General features: G+C 60.0%; 1 protein-coding gene across 15 annotated transcripts in view; it reads left to right on the plus strand.

Annotated features, from left to right (window-relative positions):
• The window catches only part of KCNT1 (potassium sodium-activated channel subfamily T member 1), a 69095-nt gene that overhangs the window by 19102 nt on the left and 26044 nt on the right, over positions 1-23949 (plus strand). For 6 of the 15 annotated variants that reach the window (XR_011483511.1, XM_070455191.1, XM_070455198.1 and 3 more), the window contains exons 1-5: positions 8469-8699; positions 12020-12112; positions 12740-12781; positions 18801-18880; positions 19416-19515. Coding sequence is in view for 14 of the 15 variants with exons in the window: in XM_070455191.1 (XP_070311292.1) it covers positions 8482-8699; positions 12020-12112; positions 12740-12781; positions 18801-18880; positions 19416-19515 (533 nt within the window). In the remaining variant the exon portion in view is untranslated. Of the gene's footprint in view, positions 1-7748; positions 7913-8468; positions 8700-12019; positions 12113-12739; positions 12782-18800; positions 18881-19415; positions 19516-23949 lie in introns of those variants that run through there. The other 9 variants (XM_070455226.1, XM_070455199.1, XM_070455219.1 and 6 more) reach the window with 4 other exon arrangements.

Raw genomic sequence — 23949 nt, forward strand, 5'->3', positions numbered from 1 at the left:
TCTAATCCTGCATCCTGGGAATTTGTGTGCACGGCTCAAAATTAAATTCCTGTCAATTAGTGCAAAGCAGGACACAGATGCCCAACGAGAAGACAGCCAGCATCCTCCAGGGTCTCGGAAACCATGATCGGTTTTGGTTTCAAACTGCAGTTTATCAGACTCCTGATAGGCTGCCCACCATGTGCCACTGCCGCGGACGAGGCTGTGCACTCAGAGTGAAATGGAGGTGAGAGTGCCCAGGCTGCGGCTCAGGCAGCTCCAGCTGAGAGGCAGACGCCCCCACCCGGGGGCCTCACTAGTGGACAGTTACTGCTCACAGTTCTGCAGCTGGAAGCCTGAGATCAGATGCCAACCTGGGGAGGTGGGGGGGGTGGTGTCCAGATGGGGCCTCTTCCTGATGTTCAGGTACCTTCCTGCCTGTCCTCATGAGAGACAGAGAGTGAGCAAGTTCTCTCATGAGGGCACTAACCCCATCTTGGGGCCCCACCCTCAGACCTCATCTATTAATAACTCTCATCACCTCTGAATGCCATCACTCTGGGGGTTGGGGCTTCAGTGTGAGTTTGGGGGGGGGGGGACACACACATTCCATACACAGCAGGCTTGGGGAACAGAGTGGACACTACGAAAGAGATGGCCAGTACCCTTTCTTGGGATTAAGCTATGCCTCGATCTCAAATTCCTTAAGCCCTTGGGCATCCAAGGATCCATGGAGGGAAGCCTGCTTCTCTCACCTCCCCCACACCCACGGGGTGCAGGCCCCTGGTGAGTGGAGGCTGATGCTGCAGGAAGAAGGCCAGCTGGAAGTCTCTAGCTGAGAGGAGGAATCTCAGGAGAGGGCCTACAGTGCTCTGAACGGTGTCCCCCAAGTTCATGTCCACTGGCACCTGGGAATGTGACCTTATTTGGATATAGCATCTTTGTGGCTGTAATTAAGGTAAAGATCTTGAGATGGGATGATCTCAGATTTAGGGTGGGCCCTACATCCACTGACTGGAGTCCTTATAAGAAGAGACACACACAGGAGAATCTACGTGAGAGGAGAGCAGAGACAGGAGATGGCCACAAGCCAGAGCCACCCGGGGCCTCCAGGAGCTGGAGGAGGCAGGAAGCGCCATCCCCCGGAGCCTCTGCAGGGAGCCGGGCCCTGTGACAACTGGATTGCAGCCCAGTGATGCTGACTTTGGACCTCTGGGCTCCAGGATGGTGTGAGAACAAATTTCTGTGTTGAGTCTCTCATTTGTGGTCCCTGGTTCCAGCTGCCCCAGGATACCCACACACCAGGAAATCTCAGTCATTTGGGGGACAGTGAACGTCAGAGAGAAGTCACCTCGTTTTTCTTGCGGACAGAAAAGTACCACCTGCTGAGCAGTCTGGGGAAGCCTTTCCCACCCCCCCTCCGCCAGCCCAGTGGCCAGGCCAGTCCCCAGGCCACTATTAGGAAGGGACACTCCTTTGGGAAGCATAGATCTCGTGTGGCATTTATGGGGCATCTCCCGAGACCAGGGCTTACCTGGTGGCTCAGACAGTAAAGAATCTGCCTGCAATGCAGGAGATGCAGGTTCAAGCCCTGGGTTGGGAAGATACTCTGGGGAAGGGAATGGCCACCCATTCCAGTATTCTTGCCTGGAGAGTCCCGTGGACAGAGGAACCTGGTAGGCTACAGTCCATGGGGTCACCAAGAGTCAGATACGACTGAACAACCAACACTTCACTTTAACTTCGGAGACTCATGTCTGGGCTGGAGAGGGGGCAGCAGGAGAGGAGGCATCTTCCCTGAGAAGTCGGGGACCCCCAAGTGGTACCCGTGGGTTGATCAGAGGGCTTGTGGGGAGGGGAGGCGGCTCCCAGCTCTGAATCTGCAGCCACGGCAGAGTCCAGGGAGGGGGCAGCACATACCTGGCTTGGGGAGGACACTGCCCTGGCGTCCAACCTGACCTTCACAGCTGATTTGCTCCATCCGGGAATATTGTGTTGCATCTGGTTATTAGGGCTTTTGCTAACTCCTTTTAATCCAGAATGGCTCTACCAGGTATGCCCACCCAGGTCCCCAGCCCTAATCCCCAAGCCCCTGAGGATGATGAGATGTCTCCTTATTTGGAAGTAGGATCTTTGCAGATAATTACATGAGCAGGAGGTCATTAGGGTGGGCCCTAACCCAACACGATTAGTGTCTTTTTTAGTGTTTGTTTGTTTGGCTGAGCTGGGTCTTAGTTGTGGCACACAGGATCTGTCTTCCTTGCAGCATGTGGGGTCTAATTCCCTGACCAGGGATCGAACCCAGGGCCCCTGCATTGGGAGTTCAGAGTCTTAGCCACTGGACCACCAGGGAAGGTCCCACTGATGTCCTTTTTAGAAAGGGAAATTTGGAGACAGACCTGGAAAGGTCCTCCCTCGTGGCCTCAGAAGAAGCAGGCCCTGCTGACACCTTATCTCGGCCTCCAGAACTGGGAGAGAACGAATTTCTGTTGTTCACGCCACATCCAGACTGTGCCGCTCAGCCCTAGGAAGCTCATGTTGCAGTTCAGTTGCTCTCTGACTCTGTGACCCCAGGGACTGCAGTGCACTAGCTTCCCTGTCCTTCACTATGTCCCAGAGTTTGCTCAAATTCATGTCCATTGAGTTGGTGATACCATCCAACCACCTCATCCTCTGCCACACCCTTCTCCATCTCCTTCAATCTTCCCCAGCATCACGGTCTTTTCCAATGAGTCAGCTCTTCGCATCAGGTGGCCGGAGTATTGGAGCTCCACCATTAGTCCTTCCAATGAATATTCAGGGTTGATTTCCTTTAGGATGGATTAGTTTGATATCCTTGCAGTCCAAGGGACTCTCAAGAGTCTCCTCCAGCACCACAATTTGAAAGCATCAATTATTTGGCCCTGAGCCTTCTGTATGGTCCAACTCACACATCCATACGTGACTTCTGGAAAAACCATAGCTTCACTATACAGACCTCTGTCAGCAAAGTGATGTCTCCGCTTTTTAATATACTGTCTATGTTTGTCATAGCTTTCCTTCCAAGGAGCAAGCGTCTTTTAATTTCATGGCTGCAGTCACTGTCCATAGTGATTTTGGAGCCCAAAAAAATAAAATCTGTCTCTGTTTTTACTTTCACTCCATCTATTTGCCATGAAGTGATGGGACTGGATGCCATGATCTTATTTTTTTGAATGCTGAGTTTTAACCCAGCCTTTTCCCTCTCCTCTTTCACCCTCATCAAGAGGCTCTTTAGTTCCTCTTCACCTTCTGCCATTACAGTGGTATCATCTGCATATCTGAGGTTGTTGGTATTTCTCCTGGAAGCTCATACCCATAGCAATTTTGCATTGTAAGTAAGGTTACTGATCAGCTGACTGAAGTAATGAACAGGAGGGTGGGCCCTTAGTAAGCACAGTGGGCCTTTGAAAGCAGGGTGTTTTCTCTGGCTAGAAGTGGAAGAAAAGTTTTGAGGCACAAGCTTATCTGACCCATGATTGCCAGCTTTAAAGATGGAGGGGCCAAGGGATGAGGGCAGCCTTTAGGAGCTAAGCCACCAACAGACAACAGGAAAAGGGAAACTCAGTCCTACAACCACCAGGAAATTAATCCCACCAACTGGATGAGCCTGGAGGTGGATTTTCCCCAGGACTCCAGGTGGAAGTCCAGCCTTGGTGATGCTGATTTCAGGCACATGGAACCCTAAGCAGGACACCAAGCTAAGCCATGCCCAGCCTTCTAATAGACGGCGAGAGAGAATAAATGTGTTGCTTTAAGCTGCGACGTCAGTGGTGATTAGTCACACAGCCCAGGTGGCTGATACGCCAGGCCTCTCGTCCTGCAGAAGGTTCTGCTGTCTGTGTGTCTGGTTGCCTCTTGGTGGGCTGTTCAGCGTGTTGCTCCACCCCCGGTATTTCTCATAAACCGGATGTTGGTTCTGAGGGCCTGGTGGGTGGAACTCGGATGTTTTAGGCAAAAGGTTTTAAGTCCCACTGTGGTCCCGACATTGCCGTGTCCTGGTTGACCTCCGTTAGAGATGGCCAGGTGGACACTCTGGCTAGTGATGAGAGCCCAGCCCTTGCACTGGGCAGTTAGGCACAGTGATCCATCACCGTGTGACCAGGTGTTCCCCCTCTACATTGCAGCTGAGGAGGGGCAGCCCCCCGGGACAGCCTCCCTGAGTCGCACGTTCCATGGAGGCTTGGCCAAGCTCCTTTCCCGTTCTGCTCCACCCTCCTTGAGTATAAGCCACATGCTTCTTTAACTGGTGGTTTTCCTGCATCAATGGGAGCTGGTTGTAAGCCCTGAAACACAATTCCTGCTGGAAAAAAGCAGAAAAACACGCTCAATCCTTTCCCTTTAATTACTAGTTTTCAAAGTGTATTATAGCAGCTTCACAGGATGACAACTGAGGGTGTTTTTTCTGGATTCCTGCTTCTGGATGTGACCTTTGAGTTTAAGTGACAAGAAGGACTTTGCAGACATGCTGAAGTTAAGGATCTTTAAAAAAAAAAAATACTTACCTTAGAAGAAAGAGATTAACATTTTTTAATGATTACTTATGTGTTTTATTTACTTTTGGCTGCACTGGGTCTTGGTTGCTGCACACGGGCTTTCTCGAGTTCAGCGGCGGGGGCTTCTCATTCTGGTGGCCTCTCGCTGCTCTCGAGCACAGGCTCAGTGCCTGGGGTGCACGGGCTTAGTTGCTCCACGGCGTGTGGAATCTCCCTGGACCGGGGATTGAACCCGTGTCCCCTGCATTGGCAGTTAGAATCCCAACCCCTGGACTCCAAACCCGTGGAAGTCCGAAGTTAAGAATCTTGAGATGAGCCGGTAATCCTGGGTCACGTGGGGGACCCCGTGGGGTCACGGGGCTTTTCAGAAGAGGGAGGTGGAAGGCCAGAGTCAAAGAGGAAGGATGAGGCAGGGGCCAGAGCCACGTGAGGACGGGGCCCTGGATCGGGGATGCGGGGGCCTCTAGAAGTTGGAAAAGACACAGAAGCATCTCCCCAGAGTCTCCAGAGGGGACCGGCCTGCCCGCATGCAGACTTTAGGACCCAGAATTCCAGAACTGTTGAAGACGATAAGTTTTAAGCCACTGCATTTGTAGTACCTGTTACAGAAGCAAGAGGAGACCCATACACCGAGTGCTCGTCTCCCTCCCTTCTGGTTTGGCTTGGTTTTGGTTTTCTGGCTGTGAGGCGTGTGGGATCCTAGCTCCTCAACCAGGGATCGAACCCACACCCTTGGCATTGGAAAGTGAAGTCTTTCCAATGGACTGCCAGGGGAGTCCCATCTTCGTCCCGTCTAATAGTCAGTTGTCCCTTCTTGGGCCAGTGGGAGCCCATCCCACTAGCCCATCCAATACAACTGGATTTTGTACTTCCTTTTTTCACAATTTTTAAAAAATTGTGTAAAACACATGTGCTTCACAACAGGAGAAGCCGTCGCAATGAGAAGCCTGTGCAGGCCAACTAGAGAGTACAGAGAAAGCCTGTGCACATCAACGAAGACCCAGCAAGCTGAAAAGAAATAAATAAAAAATACGCATGATATAAAATTCACCACCTTAATCACTTTTTTTCACCTTAATCATTTTTGAGTGTACAGTTCTGTGATAGTATATTCTTTTAAAAACTTTTTAATTAAAGTATAGTTAATTTAGGGATTCCCCTGGTGACCCAGCAGTAAAGAATCCACCTGCCAATGGAGGAGACACGGGTTCGATCCCTGGGTCGGGAAGATCCCCCTGGAGGAGGAAATGGCAGCCCACTCCAGTATTCTTGCCTGGAGAATCCCATGGACAGAGGAGCCTGACAGGCTACAGTCCATGGGGTCATGGACACGACTGATCCCGCACAGACATTGGGCGCACATGCATTTACAATTGTTATATAGTCTTCTTGCAGGGATCCCTGGATCATTGTGCAGTGTCCCTTCTTTGCCTCTCATTCCAGTCTTTGTTTTTTAAATACACTAAGCCTATGCTTAACGGGCAGCCGCTTTAATCTTCCCGAACTGAAAGCATCCTCGTTGAACTCACTCCCCACCCCCTCCCCCAGCCCCTGAAGCCAGGGCGCCCTTCCCTTCCCTGATTTGCTTTGTCTCTCTTACGGCCTGGAGAATTCTTTGCTCATCCTTTAAGCCCAGTAGATTAGTGGGATCGACTGAAGGGTGCGCTGCACCTATACCTTATTTTTCTGGAACTCCGTGCGCGGTCCTTTCATCATTCTATTTCTCAATATTTCCTAAATTTGTTTTAAATACTTCAAACGGGCTGGGGCCCCTACTGGGGCATGAGCAGTTCTTCGGGTGTGCGTCTCCCATAGCTCTCAGCTCCTGGACCCTCTGCTCCGCGTGGGCCTCTTTGCCAGCGGGGCCATCCCTCTCTCAGTAACTCCATGGTGAGCCATTTCCCTTCTGATTTGGGTTCGCCAGGTGGCGCTAGTGGTAAAGAACCCGCCTGCCAGTGCAGATGTTAAGAGACTGGGGTTAGATCCCTGAGTTGGGAAGATCCCCTAGAGAAGGCAATGGCAAACCCACTCCAGTATTCTTACTTGGAGAATCCCACGGACAGACAACCCTGCCAGACAGGACCCTACAGTCCATGGGGTTGCAGAGTCGGACACGACCGGCGCGACTTGGCACGCCCCGGGGATCCTTACATGGGGTGAGGGTAGGCGTGTGTCCAGGACGTGGGCCGGAGGGGATGGTTTAGATGCCCCCCAACCCCTGTTTGGTGGTGTAGAGGACAGAGGCATTGCTCCTGACGCCCTGGTTTTGCTCTCAGCTCTTCAGATGTGGCCGTTGGGTTTTTGGTCTTTCTGTATCTTTTGTCCATAATTTGCCCCACCTGAGCACGCATGCGGTTGTTTTTAGTCTCTTTTAGTCTGTGTTTTGTTGCTGAAGGAGAGGGGTGTCGAGGTGCAGGCACTGCAGCAAAGGGCCCCAGGTCCCAGCCTGGCTCATGCGGACACAGGCAGAGAGGCCTCGGCGGGGCCCCGAGAGGGTGCTGCCCGTGCCCGCGGCCCCACTGGCCCTGTTTTATGGGCACTGCGGCATCTCGCTCCCCAGCAGGCCGGAGGTGTTTCAGGCCCTCCCTCTTTGCAGTCGCTCCCATGTCACCCCCTCCACAGGAGGGGTAAGGGGTGGCTGACATCAGTTTATCCCCCGCCCGCCTCCTGTGTTGGCAGGGGAGGTTCGGGACAAGGGGACGGGACAGGACGTGGAGGGTGGTCGGGGAAGCGCACGTATGAGTGTTGCTGAGACCACCCAGTGGCTTCATCCTGACTCGGCACTGTTTGGGGAGAGGCCAGGCCAGGAGCTGGGTGTACGGAGGCCCACCTCCCTCTCACAGACCTTCTGTCCGTGCCGGGCCCTGGTGGTTTGCTGGGCCACAGAGGGGTGAAGCAATAGAGGCCGGCCAGCTGGCCAAGTCGGAGCCTCTGGACCAGACGGGAGGGCCTGGAGCCCTCGGGGCAACCTGCGCAGCTGTCCTCTGAGTGCCCTGCACCCAGCTGGGCTCCAGGGCAGCCAGCCCACAGCCTGGGTCCTCCCAGCACCAACACCTGGGCAGGTCACCTCTACCCTTAGTCCCGGGCCTCCCTCGTCTGCAAAAATGGAAGGAATTGGGCAGAAAAGCCACATAATGTGGCAACAGGGAGCAGAGGCTCCATCAGCTGGGAGGCCTCTCCCTGCCTTCCTGTCTGGGCTCCCGCGGAAGCCACTTCCTCCCTCAGCGCCTCGGTTTCTCCCCTTTGCAAACGGACAGAAATCTGCACACTTCCTCAAGCTGTCTATTCCCGTGAGATAGTCCCAGCTCACCGGGCTGGGAGGGGGTCAGGCGCAGACCGGGCTCCGGGACCCTGAGCTGGCTCCTCCGCGTCGGGGATCTCATGTCCCGCGCCGAATGGAGTCTCGAGTACGGGTACAGGTAAAGGAGGACCCCATGGACTCCCTGGATGCTTTGGGGGAGGAGGCGGGGGGCAGGGGCCGCCCCTGAGTGCCTGCGGGAGGGAGGACAGACAGCGGCGTCCCCCCACCCCCGACCGTGCGGCTGGGCCCACCCGACCTGGGCGGCCGGGGTGGGAGTTAGGAGATGCGCGTAGCTCCGGGTCCCCAGGACCCACAGGCCGCCTGGGGTCCCCGCCTCCAGCAGCCCCCGCCTGCGGAGGTGACGGGCCAAGAGCCACCAGCTGCCACCGCGCTACTATTCCTCCCCCCCCCCCCCCCCCCCCCCCCCCCCGGCACCGTGCGGGCTAGCGTGACTATTACTACTCCTTCCGTGGGAAGGCAGACCCCTCGCAGCCAGGGGCGCCGAGACCCCCCGCTCCCACGTGGGGCGCCCTCTGCGCTCCGGGGATGGGGAAGGGGCCAAGCCTGGGCACCCCCCCCGGTCGCGGCGGGAGGGAGCCTGGCCGCCCCCCAGAATCCCAGGCCCCCCCCACCCCTCGGCCGTTCCACTGCGGCGGCGGCGCGGGGAGCGCGGGGCGGTACGCGGAGATGGTAGCGCCCGCTCCGCCCCCGCCTCCCGCCGCCGCCGCCGCCGCCGCGCGCTCCAGTAGGATGGCGCGGGCCAAGCTGCCGCGCTCGCCGTCCGAGGGCAAGGCGGGCCCGGGGGGCGCCCCGGCCGGCGCCTCGGCCCCCGAGGAGCCGCACGGGCTCAGCCCGCTGCTGCCGGCCCGCGGCGGGGGCTCCGTGGGCAGCGACGTGGGCCAGAGGTAGGGGCGGGGGCGCGGGGCGCCGCCGGGAGGGGCTTTGCTCTCTGCGCTCGCATCCCGCACGGGCTCCGCTCCGCTACACCTGCCGCGTTGCCTGCAGTCTCGGGGAGGGGAGGGAAGGCCGGGGTCTCCCCGGGGACCCCCTCCCGAGCGCCCCGCCCGCTGTGTCTCCCGTCCGCCTGTGGGACCCCTGCTCCCTCCTGCTCTGAGAGGCTGAGCACAGTGGGCCTGCAGGTGAGATCGGAGGGGAGAAAGGAGGTGGGGACCTGGGGACCCCTGCCCAAGCCCTGTCCCGCTGGAGGCTACACTCATGTTGGCCCCCGGCAGCCACTTGGGGTGAGGCGGGGCCAGCGTCTGTGTCCCGTTCCAGAGGTAAGCAGTGGAGGCCCAGGGCGGCCGCATAGCAGAAGGGAGCTGGGGTGCAGGCTGGGGGCTCAGGCTTCTTGGGGCTGGTGTCTAGAGCCCATAGGAGTAAAGGTGCAGGAGGCTGGTTCTCCCGGCCCGGCAGGGTCCTGCTGACCCCTCCGGCCGCTCCTTGAGCACGGGCACAACATGACACCCCCATTTCACTGATGAGGACACTGAGGCTCAGTCTGCAGCACCAACTCTTAGCCAGCATCTTCCCTGTGCCAGGAGCCCTTCTAGATGCTGCGGGGGAAACTGAGATGAATCAGACCCCCCCTAATGTGGGCACACGTCGTGGGCACAGAAACCTGTGCGGGCTGGGCTGGGACAAGGAGAGGGAGGGCTTCCTGGGGCACTGGCCCTGCAGGTGGAGCACCGGGAGACGGGCAGGGGCTTCCGGGCAGAGGAGACAGCCAAGGCCGAAGCCTGGGGGGCTGGGGTGTGGTGCCATGTCAGGGCTGGGGTGAGGCACTGGCAGAGACTCAGCCTGGCAGATGGTAGACCACGGGTGCCTGGGGAGCCTCCCTGCCCCTCCCCACTGGCCACAGGCCCTCTGGGCCCTCCGCACTCTCCCATCGCATCTCCTGCTCCTTGACATGCCCCTAGGGGGCAGCTGCCCCGTGGTCATTCCCATTTGCCGGAGGAGACTGCTAAGGCAGGAGACTAAGTGCTCTAACGGGCACTCCTGGTGGCTCACCCAGTTAATGGGCAGCCCCTGGGCAGGAGGGAGGTGAGTGCTGGCCAAGGCCCTGGAGGCCAGATTCCTGTCTTCTCCATTCCCTTCCTTGAGGCTGTGGGGGGCAGTGAGTCCAGAGGCTGTGGTTACCGGCAGCCTGGCCCCTGCAAATGATTGGCTTCCCGCTGTCCCTGTTCCTGCAGGGACACAGGGATGGCAGATCCTGTCCAAGCTGCATCTGGACCCGCAGTGCAGCATGGGAGTGGTGGTGGCAGGGACACCTCCTCCAGGAAGCCCTCCTCCCACTCCTACCCTTCATTGAGCAGCCTGGCTTGGTAAGGGCCCTCAGACCAGCCTCACAGCCAGCCCAGCAGCACCAGGGGCTCCGCAAGCGCTAGGTGCACACTGTGGAGTTTGCTCTGGACGGGAGCAGTGGGGAGCCATGGCAGGTTCTGGAGCAGATGAGGACTTGCCGGGTTTCAATTCTGGGAAGACCAGAGCAGGCAGGTGGGTGCCCTCTGCCGGAGGAGCCCGTGGCTGTAGCTCCTGCCCCAACCTGCGTGCACTGTCTGGAGCCAGCCAGGCCTCGGTCCTCCCCAGGGAAGCCCATAGCCTCCCGGAGGCCTCACCACTGCTGGGGAGGTAGCATGGCAGAGGCAGGGGTCTCCACTGCCCCCAGGGGACTGAGCCACAGGGAGGGGTCTGCTCCCAACGCCCTGCCCGGACCACCCCCTACCACCTGCCCCTGCCACCCTGCCGTCCTCCTGGACGCGGTGGAGGGGGGAACACGGGCAAGGGGAGGAGTGGGCAGCGGAGGCCAGGATGAGCTCTGAGCTCCCACTGGAGGCTGCTCGCAAAGGTCAAGGGAGCCCCAGGGCAGAAAGAGGGGAAGAGGGTCCAGGGAGGGGAAGGCAGGGGGTGCACAGGAGGACCTGGGCAAGGAGTGAGGGGCCGCCAGCAGGGGAGGCCTGTGAGCGGGACCTTGGGGCCGTCTGCGCCTCCCCCAGGGTAGTTTCCGGGGCAGGGCTCGCCAACCCAGGACCCTCACCAGGAGGGGCAGTCAAGGAAGGCGCCCGCTCTGAGCCGGGCAGCAGGAAGGGTTGGAGACAAAGGCGAAACTAGCCCAGGGTCTCTGCGTGAAGGCAGGGAGGAGGGGCGGGGTCTTGGGGCGTGGGGTGGAGTCAGGGGTGGAGTCAGGCAGAGCCCGCGCAGGTGGTGCAGGGCTTGGGCGGGATCAGAATCAGCCCGAGACCCGGGCGGCAGCTGCAGCGAGTGGCCGCTGGGGGCAGCCGTACACCTGGGGTCCCCTGAGCTCAGGACGGCCCCTCTGAGCCTGGCTCCCACCAAGGACAGGCCTAGGGGCTCCGGGCCCACCTCTGCGTGCGGGTCCCTGGGGGTTTCTGTGGACGGTGGGGGCCGCGGCCGGCAAAGGGAGCGAGGGCTGCAGCAAATAGCGGCTTGGCCAGCCCAGGGCCGACTCTGCACTTTGCTCTGGGGGCCGAGCCTGCCTGCCCCTTGTGCTCCGAGCTTGGTTCCACCCTGCTCTCCTGCTGTCCTCGCCTGTGGCCGGCCTCCCGCTCGCCCGCCCGAGTCTCCCTCCCCCCTGGCCTGGGATTTTTCCCAGGAGTCCTCACATGGGGGCCCTCTCCTCCCCTGCAGATCCACATCTTCATGTGTCCCCCACTGCCCTGGCCAGAAACCCAGCTTCTTTCCTGTCCCCCCTCCCCGACCTGCTCCCAGCAAGCTCCTGGTCTGCCCTGAGCTGACGCTGGGACAGGCTGTGGCCCTGCCAGGCTCCCACCCCCAGGGGTGCAGCTGTCGCCCGACTCAGCACTCGGGCAGCGCCTGGGCCAGAGGGAATCTGAGCCAGATAAACATGCAGAACCTGCCAGAAGCTCCCAGAGACCCCAGACCCAGTGAAGCCCAGGCACCCCTGCTCTCTGCAGGCCCAGCCAGCACCCCGCCCACCCACGGGGCACCCGGAGCTGTAGGCTGAGGCCCCACCCAGAGGCAAAGCAGGCTGGCTCCCTCCTCCCTGCCTGTGGTCTTGGGAAGGCAGCAGTCCTCTCTGAACCTTGGTTTCCTCTTCTGGAAGATGTTCGCTTCAAGGACTGAAGGAGAGGCCCCATGAAGCTGGAGACGCTGGGCCAGACGGGAGGGACTGCAGCAAACAGCAGACCCTCTGTGCCCTGCCCCCCCCCCCCAGTCCCTGATGCTCCCACCAGCTTCTCCCTCCCAGTCTCCAGGTAGTGCCAGCCATGCCCACCCTGGTGTCCTCTGGCTGCAGCCAGTCTGGAAGAACCCTCGGCCAAGGCGGCCTCAAGGGCAGCAGGTGTGTGTTGCTGGCCCAGGAGATAGGGTGCCCCTGGGGGTCCCTAAGAAGCATCAGACTGCCTTGTCCCCAGGAAGCCGAGGGGGCAGGGCAGTGAGGTGGCACCAGGGCCTGTAGAGGGCAGGGGCATCGAGGAGAGATGGGCAGGCTTGATGACAAGGAGCCTGCCTGTCCTGTCCAGCGGGTGGCCCCTGTGTGGGGGGCGCCCCTCGCTGCCATCAGTTTCCTGGGTGTTGGGGGGGGCTGACCTGCTCCTTCCTGGACCCTGGGGTCACACGGGGCCTGGGACAGTCTCAGTGCAGAGCAGGGCGGTGGGCGCTCCCAAACCTGCTGTCCAGCCGCTCGCTTGGCTGCAGGCAGAGGCCTGTCCTGCGTGCTGTCCCCGGGGAGGGTCACCCCGTCCCACCGGGGTGGGGACGGGGTGCATGTGCCCGCACTACCGCGGGCGCCATGCTGCTTCTGGGGCGTCCAGGGGGCCAGGCCCCGCCAGGGAGTGTGCACATGGGCACGCCCCTGCTCCCCTCGGCCCCTGCCTGAGTCCTCTCTCTGTGTCTGGGAGCCCAGGCTCCCCCATCTGTCCATCCGTCCTCTGTCCACGTTGATGTGTTCACTCCATTCCACCCCCAGGCTTCACATGGAAGAGTTCAGCCTGGACTCCTCTCTGTCTCAGTAAGTGTTGGTTCACAGTTGTCCTCCTGGCCCCGAGCAGGCCCTTGGGGAAGGGGCTCCGGCTGTGACTGTCCAGGGGGAGGGTCTGCCGCACCCAGCACCATCTGTCCTGCAGCCGGGCCAGAATGGGGCATGGCCGGGGCTGCTGGACCTTGAGTGGGGCTGAGGCTGGGGGCAGAACGGGGCATGGCTCTCTGGGAAGGAGCCTGTGAGTGGGAAATGGGGTGTCCGGAGCCAGATATCCCACAGCCCCACAGTAGTGACAACAGCCCTTAGGAAGGGATGGGGGCCCCACTGTGGTACTGGTGTGGGGACAGGCAGGCAGGTGACTACTGGGGACCTGGGCTTCAGCCCACTGCGGCCACCTGTGCAGATCCAGGACCCCAGGAGCCTGGCCCAGCTGCCCCTCCAGGCTTTTCCTGGCTTCAGTTAGGGCTGCGGAGGGCATTTTGAGGTCAGGGGACCCAAGCCTCTCAGCACCCCTGCCAGGCGCATTCCTGGGAAGGAGCCCCTCACCTGCTCATGCCCACGGCGTCCAGATTGGCCACCACGTGGGGCCTGATTATTCTTTCGTTGATTAACACCGTTGGCAGCGCCCACCAGCACTCACCTGGGGCTTCTCCACGCTGCCTCCTGCAGCCCGAGGCTCGGGCATCGTTACCCGGGCCAGCTCTGGGCCTCCGTCCCCCGGCACGGTGCAGCGGGTAACCAGAGAGGGGGATGGGTCCCAGGCTGTTGGCGGGGTGGGGGGGAGTGGACAGTTGCAGCCACCCAGGGGGCTGAGGCTGTGGTCCTCTGCCCCAGAGCTGCGTGGTCACCAGCAGATCAAATGTCCCTGTGCCCTCGGAGGCCCAAGGAGGCTCACCGGGGCCCTGACCCAGCCAAGGTGCCAGGCCAGTACCAGGGAGGCCGAGGACAGCGCCGTCTGTTGCTTTGAGAGGTCTCTGCCCACCCTGCCCGGCAGCCTGGAGCCCTCAATTTCCTTGGCATCCCAGACCCCGGGAGGGGCGACTGGCAGAGAGGAGGCCTGTGGCCGCAGGCTGGCCAGTGCCCCAGCCTGTGCAGTGGGGGGCAGGGGGGCTACAGCAGAGTCCTGTGACCGCCCCCCAATGCCCCCACCGGCGAATCTGCAATGGGGCTGGGTGTGGTGGGGGCAGAGCGGTCCCAGTGCCACCGTCAGCCCAAGGGCCCCGCCCCCAAACCGAACAGGCCCGACTCCTTGCCGGTCCAGCCCGGGACCTGGAGCAGAGCAGGCCACGTGTCTGTCCTGCCCAGGCTCCTGGGCGGGTCACAGGCTCTGCTCAGTCTCAGAATAGCCGGCCTCCGAGTTGGCGCTTGGGCCCAGACTCTGCTCTTCTGTCTTGCCCCTGGGCTCCTCAGCCTCCTGCCTGGAGCTCCCAGGCGCCTGCTGGACAGCCACCAGCCCGCAGCAGGCCCCCAGGAAGGAGGCCGCCGGACCTCGGCCCCATGTGAGTGCGCGGCTGTCACAGCCAGCGGGTGGGCCTGCCTGCGGCCGTCTGCCTGGTGTCTGGCCACCCTCCCACCAGGGCCGGCCGCCTGGCCCTGCATTTGCAGCTTCCCAGCACAGGCCATCTGTGCCGGAACCTCCTGCCAGGAATCCCTGGAAGGCCGCTCCCCAGTCCGCTGGTCAGCCTACTGGTCAGCCGGCCGGTCAACGGGCGGTGGGGGCTGCAGCGTCCTCCACCTGCCACGCCTGACAGGTCCCATCCGGGTGTGGGGTGGGGTGGGTGTGGTTTGAGCCACTTTGCTGGCACAAGGGGGCCCCCTCCGGTCCATCCAGTGTGGACAAGACGCTGCACACCAGCCGCGGGCCTGGGCCACTCGAATGCAAGCTGCGTGGGGATGGGCCAGAGCTGACTGCTGGCACCCGAAACTCAGGAGCCCCGGCCTCCGGGGGGAGCCCAGAAGCCCATTTCTTTCAACCTGCTGGGTGATGTGAGCCACCACCCAGCTTGGGTGGGCCTCCATTTCCATGCGTGTAGGCACAAGGCTGGCAGGAGCCCCCTGAGAGGCCCGGTGAGGGGCTGGGGGCATGGCTCTTGAGCTGCCCAGGCTGAGTCCCTGTCCTCACAGTCAGAGAGCTGCTCACTCTGAGCAGGACAGACAGACCAGGGCTGAGGGCTGTTCCGGGATGGGGTGTGGGTTTGGCCTGAGCAGTCCTGGGGCTCATGGCCTAACCCCAGGGTCCTTCTGAGGCCGGGGTCCTGGGAGCCTCAGGGCCCCTAGGCCTGCCCAGGGCTTGACACCTTCCTGTGCCCTGGGCTAAGCATCCATGGCCCCTCCACTGTGCCCAGCCCTCCCCGCCGGCCGCCCGCTGAAGGAATGAATGGCTGAACAGGAGCGGGTGTGTAGGGGGCGGATGCCTCGTCTGCCCCTGCCCAGGGCTCACGAGCTTGTTAGCAGGGCCATCGCCATGTGAGCTTTTGGTGGTGTCCCAGCTCCTGGCCCCCACCCAGCCCTCCCCTGCTCCTCAGAGCAGTGTCCCACAGGCTTGGCCGCCAGCTCCACCACGGGGCCACCAAGGGGCCTCGAGCCACAGCTGGTGGGCACCCACCACGTGCCACCCGCAGCCACACACGTGGGCTTACAGCACAGGGCCATCTTCTCTGGGTGACATGAGTGATGGGTGTCGGCCAGAGTCGGACTCAGCAACACCAGCCCTGATCGCTGGCACCACTGAGTTAGGGTAGGAAGGCAGGGCCAAGGGCGGGGGTCCTCTCTCACTTAATCCTCTGAAAACCGAGGCTGAGCCGGGTTTGGGGGCTTCCCTGGGGGCTCAGATGGTAAAGAATCCACCTGCAATGCAGGAGACCTGGGTTCAATCCTTGAGTGGGGAAGATTCCCTGGAGGAGGGCATGGCAACCCACTCTAGTATTCTTGCCTAGAGAATCCCATGGACAGAGGAGCCTGGCAGGCTACAGTCCATGGGGTCACAAAGAGTCAGACATGACTGAGCGACTCAGCACAGCACAGCCAGACTTTACAGGGGAGAACCCGAGGTACAGAGGTACAGTTTTGATTTCTACACAGTTGCAGCAGCCCTGCCAGGCACCCTCAGGATGCCTGGGGCAGGCGGATCCTGTCACTGCCTGTTCCCCAGGTGAGGTGGCTGAGGCTTAGATGGGTGGAGCCAGGCAGGTGAGGAGCAGGGCCAGACGGTCCATGGTCCCCGGTGGCCATTTCCTTCAGGAGCCTTGCTGAGCCAGGAGCACACCTCCGCTGAGTTACAGCCACCACCTTAAACTTCAGGTTACAGGGAAAGCTTGCAACCTGAATTCTGTGGTGGGAGAAGTGGGCAGCCACAGCTCATGGAAGCAACAGACTTCCCTGGCAGTCCAGTGGTGAAGATGCCATGCTTCTATTGCAGAGGACACAGGTTCGATCCCTGCTCAGGAAAGATCCCCCATGCCACACAGTGCAGCCAAAAAAACCCAAAACAACGAAAAACCAAAAAGTGGAGACGGCTCTGTGGATTTCCCCAGCACCCAGGCTCAACTTCCCAGGCCAGGCCTGTCTGGGTGTCCATAGCTGCCCAGGCGAGGGGGCTGACAGGTGATGTGGGTTTCTCGTCCACATCAGTTACTAGGAGCAGTTACTAGTCCACTAGTTACTGGGAGTAACTGGTCCCAGGCCAGCCATCCTGACCCCTGGGTCTGGGGAGGGGTGCCCAGGTGAAGGGCACGAGGGGTGGGGACCCTCCTTGAGGCTTCGCTGTGCAGGCAGGAGGGTGAGGGGCATGTGGTCCCTCGGAACACGTGGGCACCACTCCGGGGCGTCTGCCCCTGACCTGGCCCCGGCCCAGCTCGTGTTATCTGAGCCCCTCCTTCACAGAGAAGGCATTTGACCAGCTCCCCCAGGGGCCCTCGGGAGCTCCACTGACTTGGCCCCAGGCAGCACCTACAGAGGGGCTGGGGTTCAGGTCCAGTGGGGTACACTGGGGTGCAGTGGTGTGCTCAGGGGCATACTGGGAGCCGTGCGGGCTTCCCCGGTGGCTCAGATGGTGAAGACTCTGCCGGCAATGCAGCAGACCCAGGCTGGATCCCCGGGTCAGGACGATCCCCTGGAGGAGGGCATGGCAACCCACTCCAGCATTCTTGCCTGGAGAATCCCTTGGACAGAGGAGCCAGGCAGGCTACAGTCCATGGGGTTGGAAAGAGTCGGACACGACTGAGTGACTCACGTTCGTGAGGAGTACGCTGGGCTGTGATGTACGGTGTGTGTGCTTGGGTACAGCGGACAGTGGGGTACACAGGGGTGTGCTGGGCGCAGTGGAGGGTGCCGGGGTGGGGTGACCATCGGGCGCACTGGGGTACGGGCCCATCCCCCCTCACAGAGGGCTCGCAGAGATGTGCCGGGGTGTACGGCGTGCAGGGGTGCTCTGGGCTTGGACCCTGCTCTGCGGGAGGCCTGTCCTGCTGCCCCGCTGACCACGCTGCATCCAGACCTGAGGGTGGGGAGGCCCACACCGCCGTCGCTCCCCCTTCCTGAGCCCTGTGACCAGGGGCGGCCGCTGTGGTCAGGCTGGGGCCCCCCAGCCTGCGGAGGTCAGGAAGGTGATGGCTCTGCCCACGGCACCTCCCTTGGGTCCACCACCCGGGCAGGTGCAGACGGCTGCTGCCGGCACGTCAGGTCTGTTTCACGTGCTTTGGGTCGAACAGGCTTTGGGGAGCAACGAATATTTTAAACGCTTCTCAAAGATGATGGGGTCGCCAGCCCCTGGCAGAGCAGTGTCATGAAACTTTCAAGGTGACAGAGGCATTAATTTCTGCATTGTTCTGAGCTGGAGCCTGGTCAGAGGGGGAGGATGTTCAGAGCCCCCGCTCTGAATGGGAGCAGGGGCTGGGGCCAGCGTGCGCCTCACCTCTGCCTGTGGACCACTGTCCTGCATCCCAGCGGCTCAACTGCCACCTCCTCCATGCAGCCCTCCAGGATTCCTTGGGTAGCACAACTCTGCCTCCAGGGTGCTGGGTCTCCCTGCCTCCTCTCTGTGTGTGTGTCATGACCATCACACAGAGCCGTGGGTGAGCTGCTGCCTCACCTGGACAGCCTTGTTCCACCTCCACAACATCCCTGAGGGTGGCGGGGCTCGCCTGCACCTGACATCTGGGTATCTCGGACCAGGCCCTCCCGGCCCAAAGCCTCGCCCCAAATCCCGGGCTGCCGGTGCCTCTGTCTGGTCAGGGGGCAGGGAATGGCGATGATGCCCGCGGGCCGCTCTGGGGTCCTGAGACAAGCCTCTGTTGCGGCTGAGGCAGCCTGGAATAGAGGCTGTGGGGGGGCCAGCAGGTGCCAGCCCAGAGCAAGACAGTCCCAGCCCCAGACCCACTTCCGGGAGGAAGGCAATGCTAGACCCTTTCTGCGCAAGAACCTGGCGGCAGGGCTGTGGCCATCCTGCCTGCGGTCAACGCCAGAGTTCTCACTGTGGTGGAACAAGACGCCCTGGCTGGCCACAGCGGGCCTGCGCCTAAGGTGGGGGCAGCAACCGTCCTCCCAGGCCCCACCTCACTCTGGGTGACCAGATGGCCGTTCCCCATCTGCCTCCCCATTCAACAGGCTGTTCCTGCCAGTCCATGCGGTCTGCTCCCCGGAGGCTGGGCGCCCACCCAGGGGCTCAGGGTATCTGAGGATTGTCCAGGACAATGGCTGCAGCTGGAGGGGCCCCACTGCCAGCCCTGACCATCCCACGGGCTGCAGCGGGCCTCCAGGCACAGCCACCAGGGGCCCCCAGAAAAGCACCCGGCCATCAGCTTCTGGAACATTCTGTACAAAGCATATGGTGTGTTTTGAGCCAAGGGCCGGCCACTCAGGCCACCTGTGGTCCTGGCAGCCGCCATGACGGCCCAGGCTGGGGGCCTTGACTGTGTGCATCTGCGGGGCCTGGAGGGCCCCGGGCGCGGGGAGGGAGGCAGCCGGCCGGAGGGTCAGCTGGGGCACGTGGGGGTGTGGGGCTTTGGGCTTGAGGCCCCTGGCCCCAAGCCCACGCCTGCCTGCCCCGCAGGGTCCAGGTGGAGTTCTACGTCAACGAGAACACCTTCAAGGAGAGGCTTAAGCTGTTCTTCATCAAAAACCAAAGATCCAGTGAGTGGGGTCTGTGGAGGGGCAGCGCAGAGGGGCTGTGTTGGAGTGGGCGGGGCGACGGGCGTGTTCCTTATCTCAGCTCCTTGCCACCTTCCAGGGTGGGAGATGCCGGGACCCTGGAGGCAGGGCCAGCCGCGGCTCAGCCCCCCAGCGCACGCGGCTCCCTGGCGCCACCGTGTGGCCCTCCCCTTTGCTCTGGGGGCTCTTCCACCTGCCTTCCCAGCAGGAGCCTGGCCACCTGGGACGCAGGCTGGGGTGCAGAGGTGGTGCCTGTGGATTCTGGCCCATCGATCTGTAGCTTGCTCCCCCAACCCCCAGGCCCACCCCCAGGGCCAGCAGCTCAGGGACACTCTGCACCTCGTCCCTGAGGTGGGAGGGCATAGAGCCTCTCGGAGGCCAGCCTGGCAGAGCCCCCCCAACGCAGAGCCACCTGGTCAGCGTTGGCCGGGACAGCCAGGCACAGCGGCCCAGGTGCAGGGTCCCAGCCACTGCAGGAGCCCTGACCGCTGCCTCCCCCACCTACCCCCACCCACAGGCCTGAGGATCCGGCTGTTCAACTTCTCCCTGAAGCTGCTGACCTGCCTGCTCTACATTGTCCGCGTCCTGTTGGATGACCCAGCCCTGGGGATCGGATGGTGGGTGACCCGTGGGCCAGGGGCCGGGCCTTCCTGGTGCCATGACAGAGGCTGCTGGGGTTTGCACGGGGGTCTGTGTGTGGGACACGCCCCCCAGAGCCGTGGCCGGGACACAGCCCTGAGGCTGGTGCTGACACTGGGTGTCCTTGTCGTGGACGGCGGCTGCCCTTGCAGCTGCACCCAGACGGAGCTCTCCCAGAGGGTCTGGGGTGCCCCCTCCCTGCCCACCCAGTGGCGCCCGGGGGTCTCGGCGAGGGGCTCTGGCTCCCCCGGCTCCTCCTGGGTGGGGGGGGGTGTTAGCAGGCCTCAGAGGAGGTGAGCCCCTTTCTCTGGGCTCCCTGCTTCCTCCTGCCCCTCCTGGCCCTGGGGCCTCCCCGTTTACATGGAACACCAGCCGGGGGGCTTCCCAGTGGGGCCATGGGCACAGTGCCCGCGCCTCCCGATGCCCAAGAGCCCACCACTGGACGAGGCGCTTCCCGCCTTGTGTTGTCCAGAGGGCCGCGTGCTCCTGCTCGTGCTGCTGGTGGGAAGCAGTCTTCTGCCCTGGAAGCTGGTGGGGCTGGCTCTCTGTGCCCACGTCTGGCACGTCTCAGGGACGCCTGGCGTGATCCCTTCTCAGCACCACGTTGGTCCTGGTGGACACTGAGCTGGGGGCACGCAGGGCTGGGCTCGTCTGCAACTGGGTCTGCATCTGCCCTGGGAGCCTCTCTTGACTCCCTCATACCCAGATCGGGGTTCCAGAAGGCTCTGGAATGGTCCTCTCTCCTGTTTCTCCCTTCTCTTGGGGCTGCCTCGGCTTCCTCTCCAGCTCTCTAGCTGAGGTTTTCACTTCTGCTCCCGCGTTTTGTTATTTCCAAGAGCTCTTTGTCTTCATGCGTCAGCCCCGCTACAGGTGTCCTGCATCTCTGGGGTGTGTCTGAAACGCTTTCCTTTCTTATATGTTCCTCTTCTGCTTGGTCTCTGGGCTTGCGGTCAGGGGACTTCCTCAAATGTCCCGCCACGCTATGTCAAATGTCCCAACACTAACGGTGGGTGTCCAGAGGCTGAGGGCCCTGCATTCAGGGTGTGGTCCGTCACTTGTCTCCCCAGCTCCTCAGAGCAGATCCTTCCCCTCCTCACTGGAGGATAGGGCCTGGCCACTGGGCTCCTGCTGTCTGAGTTGGGAAAGAGGCAGGGGTGAAAGGTCGCTGTGCAAGATTGCATCTTCCCCACCCACACGTGCAGTGGGGCGGGGTCGCCAGGCCAGACTCTTTCACCTGCTCCTGAGAACAGATGTTGTCTTCATCCTGAGTGTGGGAGGGCAGGTCCCACCATGGTGGTTTGAGAAGGGCTCTAACTGACTCTGAGAGCACTTTTCTGGGTTCATCTCACCTTCTCCCACCTCCAGAGACATCGAGGCATCTGGCTTTACATCCTCAGGGAGACCGGGTCTGTTGTATTCATTGCACAGAACCTGGCACATGGTGGGTGGGTGGGAGAGCAAATGGACGGATGGGGGCTGGTAGAGGCGTGGGTAGAGTGGATGGATGGGTAGTGTGTGGATGGATGATGGTGGATAGATGGATGGTGGAGGGTGAATGGATGGAAGATGGACGGATGGATGGATGGGTAGAGGGTGGACAGATGATGGTGGATGGATAGAGGCTAGATGGGTGGACAGATGGATGGATGGGTGGATAGAAGGGTGGATGGTGGGTGATATAAGGACACTGGATGTGGATAGATGGATGGATGGGTCAGATGGATAGGATAGATGGGTGGGTGGGTGGTGGATGGATGGAAGGGTGGCTCGTGACTCCTATAGGTATTGAGTTTGCAACAACAGGCTCAGGTGCAGGAGGAAGTGGGCCAACTGAGAAAAAAGGGGGAGGGAGCCCCCTGTCACTGTGGGACGCCATGAGAGTGAGGTCCCATAGCTCGGCGACCCTGCCCCTGGTTATGACCTGAGGCAGAACTAGCACAGCGGCCAGGCCCCTGCCACCTTCCCAGGGGTGGGCATCCGGGGGGCTTGGGGAAGCTCCTCCTCAGGAGTGACTTAGGGAACGTGCTTGTTTGAGGCAGCACACGGGACGGGCGCGTGGCTTTCTCTCCGTCACATGCATGCTGTCCAGCCTCGTTTCGGCAGCTCTGGCCTCCGGGAGGCCCTGAGGGCTCCAGGCTCATCTCTGGCTGCGCACATCCCTTCCCCTGCCGGCAGCCCAGGTGGAGCCCCCCCCCTCCCCCTCTCCAGAGGCCCGCCCCCTCAGAGACCCTCCCCCTCGGAGACCCTCCTCCCCAGAGATCCTCCTCCTCAGTTCAGTCCAGTCACTCAGACTCTACGATCCCATGGACTGCAGCATGCCAGGCCTCCCTGTCCATCACCAACTTCCGGAGTCCACCCAAACCCATGTCCATTGAGTCAGTGATGCCATCCAACCATCTCATCCTCTGTCGTCCCCGTTCTCCTCCTGCCCTCAATCCTTCCCAGCATCAGGGTCTTTTCCAATGAGTCAGTTCTTCACATCAGGTGGCCAAAGTATTGGAGCTTCAGCATCAGCATCAGTCCTTCCAATGAACGCCCAGGACTGATCGCCTTTAGGATGGACTGACTGGATCTCCTTGCAGTTCAAGGGACTCTCAAGAGTCTTCTCCAACACCACAGTTAAATAGCATCAATTCTTAGGCGCTCAGCTTTCTTTATAGTCCAACTCTCACATCCATACATGACTCCTGGAAAAACCATAGCTTTGACCAGATGGACCTTCATTGGCACAATAATGTCTCTGCTTTTTAACATACTGTCTAGTTTGGTCATAACTTTTCTTCCAAGGAGCAAGCATCTTTTAATTTCATGGCTGCAGTCACCATCTGCAGTGATTTTGGAACCCCCCAAAATAAAGTCTGTCACTGTTTCCACTGTTTCCCCATCTATTTGCCATGAACTGATGCGACTAGATGCCATGATCTTAGTTTTCTGAATGTCGAATTTCAAGCAACTTTTTCGCTCTCCTCTTTCATTAATAGACTCTTCAGTTCTTCACTTTCTGAGGTAAGGGTGGTGTCATCTGCATATCTGAAGTTATTGATGTTTCTCCCAGTGATCTTGATTCCAGCTTGTTCTTCCAGCCCAGGGTTTCTCATGATGTACTCTGCATATAAGTTAAATAAGCAGGGTGACAGTATACAGCCTTGACGTACTCCTTTCCCAATTTGGAACCAGTCTGTTGTCCCATGTCCAGTTCTAACTGTTGCTTCCTGACCTGCATACAGGTTTCTCAAGAGGCAGGTCAGGTGGTCAGGTATTCCCATCTCTTTCAGAATTTTCCAGTTTGTTGTGGTCCACACAGTTAAAGACTTTGACATAGTCGATAAGGCAGAAGTAGATGTTTTTCTGGAACTCTCTCGCTTTTTCGATGATCCAGTGGATGTTGGCAACTTGATCTCTGGTTCCTCTGCCTTTTCTAAATCCAGCTTGAACATCTGGAAGTTCACAGTTCATGTACTGTTGAAGCTTGGATAATTTTGAGCATTACTTAGCTAGTGTGTGAGATGAGTGCAATTGTGCAGTAGTTTGAGCATTCTTCGGCATTGCCTTTCTTTGGGATTGGAATGAAAACTGACCTTTTCCAGCCCTGTGGCCACTGCTGAGTTTTCCAAATTTGCTGGCATGTTGAGTGCAGCACTTTCACAGCATCATCTTTCAGGATTTGAAATAGCTCAGCTGGAATTCCATCACCTCCACTAGCTTTGTTTGCAGTGATGCTTTCTAAGGCCCACTTGACTTCTCACTGCAGGATGTCTGGCTCTAGGTGAGTGATCACACCATCGTGATTATCTGGGTCGTGAAGATCTTTTTTGTGCAGTTCTTCTGTGTATTCTTGCCACCTCTTCTTAATATCTTATGCTTCTGTTAAGTCCCGACCATTTCTGTCCTTTATTGAGCCCATCTTTGCATGAAATGTTCCCTTGGTATCTCTAATTTTCTTGAAGAGCTCTTTAATCTTTCCCATTCTATTGTGTTCCTCTATATCTTTGCATTGATCACTGAGGAAGGTTTTCTTATCTCTCCTTGTTATTCTTTGGAACTCTGTGTTCAAATGGCTATATCTTTCCTTTTCTCCTTTGCCTTTCACATCTCTTCTTAGCTATTTATGAGGCCTCCTCAGACAACCATTTTGCCTTTTTGCATTTCTTTCCCTTGGGGATGGCCTTGATCCCCTGCCCCCCTCCTCAGAGACCCTCCTCCTCAGATACCCTCCTCCCCAGAGACCCTCTTCCCCAGAGACCCCTCCCCTGCCCCTCCTCCTCAGAGATTCTCCTCAGAGACCTTTCCTACAGCCTCTGCGGGTTGGGAACAGGCTTAGTGTTAGAATTCAGATGCCCATCTGAGATGTGGGGCCTGGCCCTGGGTTGGGGAGAGTGCTCCCCACACGCCCTGAGCCCGTCGCAACCCTG

The sequence above is a fragment of the Odocoileus virginianus genome, chromosome 2, assembly GCF_023699985.2.
Source record: "Odocoileus virginianus isolate 20LAN1187 ecotype Illinois chromosome 2, Ovbor_1.2, whole genome shotgun sequence".
Taxonomy (NCBI): Eukaryota; Metazoa; Chordata; class Mammalia; order Artiodactyla; family Cervidae; genus Odocoileus; species Odocoileus virginianus.